This window comes from Bemisia tabaci, chromosome 3 (genome assembly GCF_918797505.1).
Source record: "Bemisia tabaci chromosome 3, PGI_BMITA_v3".
NCBI classification, from domain to species: domain Eukaryota; kingdom Metazoa; phylum Arthropoda; class Insecta; order Hemiptera; family Aleyrodidae; genus Bemisia; species Bemisia tabaci.
The window spans coordinates 29521043-29533306 of NC_092795.1; the positions used below are offsets into that span (position 1 = coordinate 29521043).

General features: G+C 42.0%; 1 protein-coding gene across 2 annotated transcripts in view; it reads right to left on the reverse strand.

Annotated features, from left to right (window-relative positions):
* The window catches only part of Rtnl1 (reticulon), an 88358-nt gene that overhangs the window by 40018 nt on the left and 36076 nt on the right, over positions 1-12264 (reverse strand). For both annotated transcript variants that reach the window (XM_019040325.2, XM_019040326.2), the window contains exon 2: positions 659-694. In XM_019040325.2, coding sequence (XP_018895870.2) covers positions 659-694 — 36 coding nt within the window. The remainder of the gene's footprint in view (positions 1-658; positions 695-12264) is intronic.

A 12264-nucleotide genomic window follows, 5' to 3' on the forward strand; every position in this document is an offset into this window, starting at 1 on the left:
ATAAGTGGAAAATGACTAGACAGTGAATTTACATACGATTAAAAACTTCTGCACACACGTGTGAATGAAAAGTATGTTGGCTAAATGGAACTACTGAACAATATGTGGGCTTTTAAAAAGATTTGCCAGAGACAATTAGAGGGAAAGAGGCCTTGATCAAGGGTACTCTTCGGATATCAAAATTCCACGGTGACAAGAATTTACAGGAGAGTAAAGAAAATATATTCGCTGTGTTAACTGCGAAAAGTTCCAACTTTCAGAACAGGGTGGAAAAATGAATTTACGGTAGAGCAGTCAAAAAATTACGGCGGAGCTTGGGGGATTTTGTATAAAAGACATAATGCACATCATGCTTCGGAAAAACTGGAAAAAATGAACAATTGACAAGATGAAGGGCAAAGGGAGAAAATGACGTGGATCTACCGTTATGTTTCACAATTTTTGCAACTGTACATTTGCATTTCAGGAAGAAGAGGAGTTTAAATCATTTGCAAAAATTTAACTATGTTGAAGAAAATTTTTTGTGCCTTTGACACCAAGAAAACACAATCAAAGTTGCTAAATTACTACGTGAAAACATGGGGATATACGTATGATTTCTTCCCCTGTGCCCTTCAGCCTTCAGGTAGCCTCAGATGACAGTCAGTAAGAAATTTACCTTTAGGATGTAGCCTTTCAGGGTGGAACCAAGCATCTGAAACAAAGAAATACAAATATTTTAAAACCATGAGACACTGTTGGAATTGGAGGGTTTCAATGTATGTGAATGAAAAGAAAAATGGTACGTGTTGGTTAATAATAATATTGGACGGATTGAATCTATGTCATCCGATCGCACTCATTATCGTTCAACGACTTTGGAGACTATTTCCAGCGAATGTGGAAAACTCGTTTCCAATACTTCGAAAAGAACTCACTATGGCATAAGTTGTTTTCAAGGCCCCTAAGATTTTGAGCGATAACTATAACAGCACTGTCGTCGTAGGGTTGCATGATCGAAATGTTGAAGGCGAATTTTGTGCGCGGTGGGAATGCAATTTCGGCTTGAATATCTTCCCGTCACGTCGTTTCGTGTTTAGAGACAATGCGCAGTGTCGCACCTTTCATCATTGTACCACCAGAGTGATGAGATCATTGGATCAGGGCGGGGGTGTGCGTGCCCCCAGAGCACTCCGCAGTCTTTTCACGGAAGCAGGAAAGGACTGCTGGCTGCGCACCGGTGTTCGAGACTCACTGGATCTAGAGTCGAGACTCTTAAAAACATCGACAAGAAAAAGTACTCTTGATTCAATCAGAATATAGCTTAAGTCAAGGTCCAAGCCTCTTAATTTAAGCGGATTTCGTTTTGATTCGAGCAAAAATCCGATTGAATCAAGAGTATTTTTTCTTGTCAATGTTTTCAAGAGTCTGGACTCTAGATCCAATGTGTTTTTTTTCCAGTGTTGGTAGACAAATATTCAAAAATTTCCCTGAAAATTAGTGATTTGACAGGGGAAATTTAGGCTCATACGGCGTTCTTCCTTAGCACGGCAGCTCGGTGGGGGAGTCAGGCTCATCGAACGGTTGATCCGGGTTCGAGCTTTTCTTCGGATGGAACGGAAGAGTAGCCGCTAATAATGGGTCAAGACACTCGCTCGCGGCGAGAAGGGATTTCCCGCTTGGAGCTCCCTCGTCCCTATTTATTTCCTCAAAGCCCCTTTTGCTGGATCCGCCGCACAGTGGATCGAGTCAATAGGAGAAGTCGGACACAATTTGGAAATTTTAAACGCTCATAACTCCGTTTGTACAAAACGTTGAGGTTCTGTAAGTGGTTCAATTGGTTTCCTCGTAAAATTTTCTTCTAGAAGCACCCCTCATAGTTTAAAATGGGACGGAATAAACATCAAAATTCGCAATTTTAGTAAAAAATTTCATGTCCGACCTCTCTAATCGACTCGATCCACTGTGCGCCGCCGCTCGGTGGATCGAGTCGATGGGAAAAGTCAGGACAAAATTTGGGAACATTAAAAGCTCACAACTCCACCATAGAACGAGGAGGTTTTAAAAATGGACAGATTTTATAAGGAAGGAACCAACCAAACTTTTCGAAAAAACTTGAGCTAAGAAAGTTCCTGAGTTTCACTGGCCGTATATTTTCTCCTGCCAAAAACTGAAAGTCTAAAAACAAACAATTTTTGTGAAAAGAGGTTAAAGTTTATTTTTTACATTGAGCCTTAGGCAGGGATCAACTTCAAACCTCTTCTCAGTTTCAACTTAATGTGGATTGGTTCCATCCTGATGAACTCGGTCCAAATGGCCCCGCACTGGAAAAAACACATTGGATCTAGAGTCCAGACTCTTAAAAAAATCGACAAGAAAAAGTACTCTTGATTCAATCAGAATCTAGCTTAAATCAAGAACCAAACCTCTTAATTTAAGCGGATTTCGTTTTGATTCAAGCAAAAATCCGATTGAATCAAGAGTATTTTTTCTTGTCAATGTTTTCAAGAGTCAGGACTCTAGATCCAATGTGTTTTTTTTCCACACTGAAAAAACAATATGCTATTTAAGCACCTAGGATGTCAAAAATGTGTCCGGTGATCCCAAGATGCTGCCTTCACTGTCCTTGCAGTTAACTTTACATCCTATGAATGCAAATTCAATTGTGTATGCAATCAAGGTAGCATGTTAGGATCACTAGACACATTTTTGACGTCCTAGGTGCTAAAACAGCGTACCATTTTTCTCAGTGAGTGCATTGGTTTTCTCGTGAAATTTACTTACGAGACCTCAAACTTTGAAATTCCACGAAATGAATATCTAAAATTGCGGTTTTTGTCAAAAATTTCATGTCCGTTCTCTGTCCTGAACTTGGTCCACTGTGCGGCGTCCGCGCCGGCAGATTGATTTAAAGGCTGCGACCAGGGCGGCGATCCCTCACTTCGCGGAAATCAAAGGCTGCAGCTCGGCTGCAACGATAAAACCAATCAAGACGCTCCGCATTCCCTATCGACGTCGCGTCGCGTCGTTCGGAACGGCCGCTCGCCGTCGATCGTGAAGGAGGAGAGGGGAAGGGAATGAATTGACGTCCCCCGCAACCCCCCGTCAATGATATTAGAGAGGGGGCGGGGGATGGGTGAAAAACGTCATTTTTCGGATCGACGAGTAAACTGCACTGGAAAAAAAAAAACACATTGGATCTAGAGTCCAGACTCTTGAAAACATTGACAAGAAAAAGGACTCTTGATTCAATCAGGTTTAAGCGTAAATCAAAAGGAAATCCGCTCAAATTAAGAGGCTTGGTTCTTGATTTAGGTAAGCTTAAATCTGATCGAATCAAGAGTATTTTTTCTTGTCGATGTTTTTAAGAGTCTGGACTCTAGATCCAATGTGTGTTTTTTTCCAGTGTGTCGTGCTGAGGAAGAACGCCGCATGAACCTTAGGCCCGCCGCACATTGAAATGAGCCTTTTCGGGAGGTTTGATGAGAAATTTTTTACTAAAACTGCAAATCTTGATAATAATTTCTTCTCATTAAAAATGAGACAAAATTTTATGATAAATCAATGAAAAACTTCTAAAACCTTTACGTTGCGTACTTAGTAACATCGATAAGAGCGTTTAATGTTTCCACATTTTTTCCCGATTCGCTCTCATTGACTCGCTCCCCTGAGACCCACGCTGCCGTGGTAAGGAAGAACGCCGTATGAACATTCGAAAGTTGCCAAATTTCCTTCAGTAAAATGTTCATTTTTGAGGAAAGTTATGAATAATTGTTCTTGAAATTTTCAGAAACTTCAAATGAAATTGTAAACAATATTATCTGAAAAATTGGAAGGGAAATATTTATAAGTTTACCAGGAAATTCGTGTTTTATCGAAGGAAATTTGGCAACGCCTGGAGGTTCATACGGCGTTCTTCCTTACCGCGGCAGCACGGCTCGCGGGTGGAGTGGCGAGTGCCTGGACACTGAACAGTCAAAACGCCTTCACTCCCGTGCGTATGCAACGCGGGCATCCGCAGAGTTCGAATAGTTGCATCCAGGAGTTAAAGTGAAATGCGTCCAGTATCCGTTGCAATCGCTACTATCTGAAAGCTTTGATTGTCTATGTACAAGCATACCTTAACTTAATTCCAGCGTTGCCTATTGTGACAATGAAGTAAACCATCGCCGATTTATATCCCGACATTGGCAATTTTCCGAGGAATGCAGAATTTAAGTGTATTACCACGTTGCCGGCCCTCGAAATCGCAAAACAAATTGGGTAGTTGAGCATGATGCGTTTCATTTGACCGACTTCAATGAATCGTCTTTGGTTTGGATTTTTTTGTTTTTCACCTTTAAGAAACACTAAATTTGACGCACACTAAAATGTGGACCAAGTCTGGTATTGATTTACAAATCAAGCACTATTATTTGCTAAAAAGGTGGATTTGTATATTTTCCCGTATAGATTCTGTATGGTTCCGATGATCAATTAGATTAATTTCATCACTTTATTTGAGTGTTTGCTTCTATCCCCAACAGAAAATTTGATTCTTTTTTCTTTCTCCTTCACTTTGAATTTCTTAAATGTTGTATTTAAGTAGTTATTATAGTTAGAGTGTTATTTGGTAAATGTGGTGAATGTTAGTAATGAGATCTTTTAGTTTTTGGGTGCTAACTCAACTAAATGTATTCCCGTCTTAATCACTGTAGAAAATAGAAAATGGAATTCATAAAATCCAAAAAAACAATAAACAGATTTTCGATTGATAGCCACTATCGTTGCCGTGAATTTCTTTATGGAGAGTGTGTTTAGTTCGGATTTAGAGAAAGTATGAGGCCTGAAGAGCCGCTGAAAACGGCCACAAATCAGAAACATACAAAAATATGTAGACAACGTCCCCACGACAGCAAAATATCACGTTTGTGAAGTCGTCGGAAAATCCAGATTTCGAGCGAGCTGGCATCACGCTCGGTTACTTGCAAATAACTGCGCAAATATGTAATAAATGACCGGAACAAGGTCAAACGCAGAAAATTTCTTTGCAGGAGATAAAAATGTCTCTACAATCGAACAGCGTAGGAGAATCCGTTCTCTTCCTCTTTCCGACTTCTTACAATGTAAGTAGGCGGTTAAATTTAGTCTCCTGAGAGAGAAATAGAATCCCTGGATTAATTAAGACTAGATTCCTAGCGTCTGATGCTCCGCTTCGAGAGTAATTCACACATCGTCATTCATCTGACTTAATAAGGGCGTAACTACATTCTGAGATGAGATCTATTGTCCATATACCGCCATGCTTCCGAGGGCTCGAGTGAAAATTCAGTTGCGCTCTCCTGTCAGAAGATGACAGCATGAGGCAAATGCAGACGTGCTTGGCAATAAAGAGCCACTGGTTTTGAGGACGCCGAACTATTGTTCGGAGCGTTAATGCCAGATTTATGCGTTTTCCAAGAATACTGCCGTGCTACCGAAAAACGCCGTATGAACATTCGAGAGTTGCCAAATTTCCTTCGATAAAATGTTTGTTTTCAGGAAAGTTATGAATATTTTTCCTTGAAATTTTCAGGAACTTCGGGTGAAATTGGGAACAAAATTATCTGAAAAATTGGAAGGAAAATTTTCATAAGTTGACAAGGAAATTTGTGTTTTATTAGAGGAAATTTGGCAACGCCTGAAGGTTCATACGACGTTCTTCCTTAGCACGGCAGAATAGCTCACTAAAGGTATGACAAGGATATTCGAAAATACCTGCTGTACACGTTAAAAACCTAGGGTCAAATGTCAAGACTTTAAAAACTCGTAGTTTGATCCTAAAGTATCGAAAAGCGGGGAGCTTTTCGACAAAGGAGAGTATACAATTTTAAAGTTGTCAAATTTGAAAAGCTGCATGCAGCCCGACGAAATGCCTGATTTGACGATTGGATTGATCTGTCAATTTTTTTCAGAGCGGTTTATTACTGTAATTTGGGTGGAGATACGTGCGTAGAATACGTCAATATACGTGCAAGAGAGTGCTATAAAAAACTTACATTCCTTCAAATTTAGTTAAGAACTTTTACGCAGAACCTTCAGATTCAGAATTCGCGAGTCTCGTGAGATCGACTTGGCGTTGCCATGCTACGTGGAAACTTTCGTAAAATTTGGCATCATTGCGAGTGCTTGGTCGATGGAGTCTGTGAAAGAGGGACACGTAATGAGCGAATGACTCTTGCTGTCTCTTTCCCGACGGCATTCCGAAGGAAATTCACGGGGGCATAAAATGAGGCAAATACGGACCAAGTTCACGGGCACGCGACAAAAATGTCATTCCCTTCCAACACGCCAAGTGCAGGCACAGCACCGGCCATTTCCTGCCCGAAGAGAGAAAGTGCCAGGATGCCCAAGTACATTTGCCTACCGACAGGGGAAATTCTTGAAAGTTGGCAACACCGTTTTTCCTCCATTTAAATGTATGTAAAACGATCGATTCTTGGGAGGCAGCTTGCTTCATCTAAAATCGATACTTATAATGCATTTAAATGCGGAAAAACAGAGTTGACAACTTGAAAAATCATCACTGCTTACCGCAAGGAAATTCTTGAAAGTTGGCAACACCGTTTTTCCTCCATTTAAATGTATGTAAAACTATCGATTCTTGGTGAGACAGCTTGCTTCGTCTAAAATCGATATTTTTAATGCATTTAAATGCAGAAAAACAGAGTTGCCAAATTGAAAAATCATCACTGCTTACCGACAAGGATGATAAAAAAGACTTTTCCGGCAAAAAATTGAAGAAGACTCATATAATTTAGAAACCGTTTTCCCGACCCCGGTTGACTTAAGTCCTTCTTCCCGCGGACGGTCACAATTGGACTGCATTTTGCAATTTGGAACAATAAATTCTTGTTCATCTGACAAAACACTTATGTGCACAGGGAAACTGATGGCACACAGGCCCGCCACATCCCATCTCGGGCCCTGGTACCAGTTTTCTGGCCCGGGCCCCTAGTACAGGTGAAGGTCGGGGGGGGGGGGGGGGGCCTCCCCCGGGAAATTTTTGAACCTAAATCTATTTGGACGCATTTTGAAGCTCTTGTGATGGAGATTTTCCATCAATTTCTGCAGAATAATTACGCCCTTCTTTTACTTTCAGCACCAAATACTTTCGAATTGTTGCATTCAAAACATCTATAAATTTTTTTTTTGAGGGGGGCAGATGATACTTTTCAATTCTAGGGGGAGTCGGGCCCCCCTGGACTCCCCTTTCGTACGTCTATGGCAAGGGAGCTGAGCCATTGAAGTCGAGGATGCCCAGACAGGAGCCTCCTAGCATCCGACAACGGAAGAAAATGAAACGCAGTTACTATAAATATCATTCTACACATACTCAAACTCTTGAAAATAGATAGAAATCTCTAAGAAAGTAAGAACAATTTTACAGTGCGTTGGCGTGTTTTTGAAACTTTATTCACCTTTTTCGGAATTTTTAGGGTAAATTTTTCACTTTTCCTTACAAGACAAGGGTTACACATGAATTCGTAGTGGTTTGTCACCTGCGTCACGGGCCCCTCCAGGGCCCGGGCCCCGGTACCAAGGACCCAGTATCCCTCCCCTTGTGGCGGGCCTGATGGCACATACGTGGTTTTTAAACCGGGCTAGAATTTAAAGTTCCAAATTGCAAAATGCAGTCCAATTCGTCATTATTCAGACGAATGAACGTAACTGCATTCCGACTCTACAAAATCTCTATTCTCAATCCGTATTTTAACAAGGAAACTATTACGGACACAAACTAACTAACTGAAAATTTTCTTAATTTTTCCTCATACATTTTCCCTCCATGATATAGAGTGTTTATTCCGGTGTGCATGGGTGCGATCCGTCGTTTTCCTAACGAAACAACATAGGAACGTTTCATAGTTGCAGAATTCCTACTTACAAGTTTAATTTTTACTGGAAAATGTTTAGACATTTCTGACTGTAACTTTCACTTATTTGACCTATGATTGAGCGAAAATGTCGGCAAAATTCAACTAGAAATTGTTGTCAAAGTGTTATGAAAAATTGAACTGTTTGAGTCAGTTTTAATTGTAACCTTGGAACGGAGATACGTTCCTGGATCCGGGGAACGACAAATGGTCCTAAAATTAGACCGCGTTAAGCAGAAAGGAACCAAGCCACATCAGCTATTGCCAAATTTATCCGGGCAATTTAATTTTTTACAGGAGCACGTCTTTGCGGATTCGTTTGAAAATTTCGAGGAATTTGCTTTGCATTATGGGGAAAATTCACTGAAATTTGCACGAAAATTCGCACAACCCGTTTTCATATAAAAAATTAAATTGCCCAGATGAATTTGGCAATATTTGATGTGGCTTGGTTTCTTTCTGCTTAACGCGATCCAATTAGACCAAGACGCTTTCTTTATCCTTTGGGTCACATGCACCTGAATAAAACATCGTCAGAACTTTCGGGACGGATCAACGGACGCATATTTTTTGCGAGAAACCGATCCAATTGACAGCTCGAGCAGAATCAGGTTTCCGAGGGTATACAGGCGCTACTTCCAAAACTTGTTGCTCAAGGATAGCCTTGGTAACGCGCCTGCTTTTCTCTCCAGCCTAAAGTTGGCTTAATTTTAGAGTTTTATTCAACTTGAGACTTTGGTCTCAGGTCATTTTTACGCTGAAAAAAGACGACTTAAAATTCAATATGGAATCGAAGTTCTATTCCATGTTAAATTTTATGTTGTTTACCGAAGCCAGCTCAATCTAATTTGATACACAAAGCGGTTTAAGTTGCCGGAAAGACTAACATGAAAGAGCTTTACGAGAAATATATTTAGCAGTGGCGTGGCGTGAATTGCGATGTATCGATCGTTATGCCATTTAAACCTATAGAAAAGGATCGATAAACAGGGTGTTCGCAGCGGACGCCTTAATAATCGATTCTTTACCATGGGTTTGAATGGCACAACAATCGATAGATCGGAAAACACGCCACGCCACTGATTTAGCGCAAAATATGAGCTCTATCGATGAGAAGTACAGGTGCCGTTAAAGCCAAACGGAAGTTTGGTTAAAACATGAAAATTCTAGGTTTGATGACACTATTTTACCTGACTTTTTGTGGCTTATGATCATGCAAATAATATTTACGAGGATTGTTCAGAGCAAGATTTTAATTCCTTCATAGTAGGCAACGAACAGGTTTGACCATCTCTACAGTAAGTCTCTCTCGAGAGAAAATTTAAGATTTGATGGCAGTATTCCCTGACTTGGCTAGGATTTTGACCACGGCAATGCTTTTCTAAGAGCTTGCTTTTGGGCAGAGTTCGGTTCTTGCCGATATAGGAAGTACAGGTCTGTAGGTGCCAGAACCAGTCTAAGGTGTCGACAAAACAAGAAAACTTAAAGATCGGCGACAATATTTCCTGACTTTTCACAATTCAGGAAACTTTACTGATTTTTTAAAAATTTTTCCTGACTTTTCAAAGATGTGTCAACCTGATCAGGTAATATCTGAACACCCACTGATCGACCGAGCCGAAATTGAATCATGCTAGTCGACGGCGTTAAAACCAGCTACGAAAAAGGTAATGTCGCCGCACTTTTTTCCGCGCGATCAAGCACCGCTTGAGTTTTTCCCTTAACCGGGAGAGTTTCGCGTCGATTTCCCGGCGGTTTGTCAACGGGTCTTCACCTTCAAACACCCGCTTGGAGGCCGCGCGCTGAGTTGCCGCTTCGCCTTCGATATTCCATGTTTTCCCACCAGAACTTGTTAAAAACTAAAACGGTGGGATTTGACGGCGGCGCTGTTCAGTTGCGAACTGATGAAGCGCGGAACGAGTTGCTGCTACCGGCTCATCGGTGACTCGATGAGTCAACATGCACCGGAGGATGACTCGCTGTCGCCGGGGGCTCCGATGGAAGACGCGGCCGCCAAGACGTCGAGAAGTGCGATTCAGGCTGTAGCCACGGTTCCACAGACGATGTGCGATGCGAATGGAGATGTTGCATGTGTGAGGAATTTGCGATTTGACTGTTGATTCTTACGTAAAAGTTCGCGAGAAACACGATGGTGCCACTGGTTTCCTCTGAAATCAACTCCCAAGCTCAAAAAAAGCTCTCAAGTTGAGGCCAAAATGGAGGGGATATCCCACGCTATCCTGAGAGTCCACCTCTACATCAAGACAAACTTTCCGTGCAAAGATAGGAAGCAAAATCATTAGCAGGACTGCCGTGTTTTCAGTTTTAGAGTCTCCAAATAAAGTGGCAGCCCTGCCAATGTATTTGCTCCCTATCTTCGCATGGAGAGTTTGTCTTGATGTAGAGGTGGACTCTCAAGATAGCGTGGGATATCCCCTCCATTTTGGCCTCAACTTGAGAGCTTTTTTTGAACTTGGGAGTTGATTTCAGGGAAAACCAGTGGCACCATCATGTTTCTCGCGAATTTTTCATAAGAGCCAACAGTCAAATCGCAAATTCCTAACACATGCAACATCTCCATTGTCCATAAGGAACTGTTGAATCCCCGAAAGTAAAAGCTTCCACCTGTCGCCAAGAGGCCAGTGGAGGGTCTCTTATCTCTGAGTTCAGACGAGTCAGACATTAGCCGATGGTCGCTGAGCCTCGCTGCTGAATTTGGCGCGTGACATCGGGCCGATGACTTCCACATTCAGCCCCCGCATCCAGCGAGTGGTTCCGGCATCACTATGAAGTGCCGTACCTGTTGCTACTGATAAGGCGATAGGCATCGCGATCGTCTGCTGCAGCTGGGAGCGGACGCGGACAGGTTTAGAATCAGTGCACCCGCACTCCCGCAGTCGCGTGCTGCTTGTGAAATCGGAGCTTTAGACGGTCAGCACAGCGCGGATGAAGTACACACACCTAGTTTTTCCTTTTCCGTTTCCATCACGTCGACTGCGATGCCGCGGCCGTCGCGGTGCGTGTGTGATAAGCGCTGGAATTACACCTTGGCACTCATCTGGGCTTATGTAACCGTTCCCGCGAGGCCAGGAAATAGGGGACTCGTGGGATGGGCCCGTGACAATGAAATGCAAATCGTCGGAAGGGGTGGATTTGGTTAGAAATTGGCCGCACTGGGAAAAAAAGTCGCTTGGATCTAGAGTCCAGACTCTTGAAAACAATGACGAGAAAAATTACTCCCGATTCAATTGCAATTTTGCTTGAATCAAAGGAAACCCGCATAAATTAAGAGGCTTGGTTCTCGCTTTAAGCGAAAGTCCGATAGAATCGAGAGTATTTTTACTTGTGAATGTTTTAAAGTGTTTGGACTCTGGATCCAAGCGACTTTTTTTTCCAGTGTGGAAAAATTGAACCTCATTTTATACGATAAAGCGCTACTGTTCAGTTTCAATTTAGAAATAACATATGAAGACCTTTCCGACCAAACGGCATGTATTTTACATTTACATCAAAGTTCCTAAGATTGACTCCTTCAGCAGCCTTTGTAGAGAGCACTGGAAAAAAAACACATTGGATCTAGAGTCCAGACTCTTAAAAACATCGACAAGAAAAAGTACTCTTCATTCAATCAGAATCTAGCTTAAATCAAGAACCAAGCCTCTTAATTTAAGCGGATTTCGTTTTGATTCAAGTAAAAATCCGATTGAATCAAGAGCATTTTTTCTTGTCAATGTTTTCAAGAGTCTGAACTCTAGATCCAATGTGTTTTTTTTCCAGTGAGCTATACGCTCTATTCTGCAATTTTCCTTTTCTCTCGATATTTACACGAGTATTTTGGCAAGGACAGGTTGCAAAAGAAGGTCCTTGATTGTGTTCCTTCTAGGATAAGGCGCAGAGGGCCCCCAACAAGAGTTTGGAGGGATGGGATTGAAGCAGAAATGAACGGTGCTCAATGCCCCAAGGGTTATGTGTTTCGACATAGAGCAGTGGAGGTTAGGTGTCGCGGAGCTCGAGAGAGTGCTATAAAGCGACTTATATGTACGTAATTTGGCAAAGAAATGTACAATGTAAGTGCCTTCGGATGATCGTAAAAGAAGAGTGACAAAATCTTTGCGACTTTGACATGGGTACATATGAGCTGTTCGATGGGAAAGATCCGCATATGAGTCTTCGGTTTCCCTGCGCACTAATGGGTGATTTATGATTCAGCAAGAAATGGCTTCTTTTTGCAGAATCAATCTGGCATGGACAGTGGAGCCAGACAGCTCTGCATGAATCAAAAGCGTCAAAGCGAAATCAAGTCATAAAAAGAAGTACGCAGCAACCGTAACCGTTGGATGACGTATGCGCGTGCCCTAGGGAAAAGGAACCTGGGTTCACGAAAACAAAA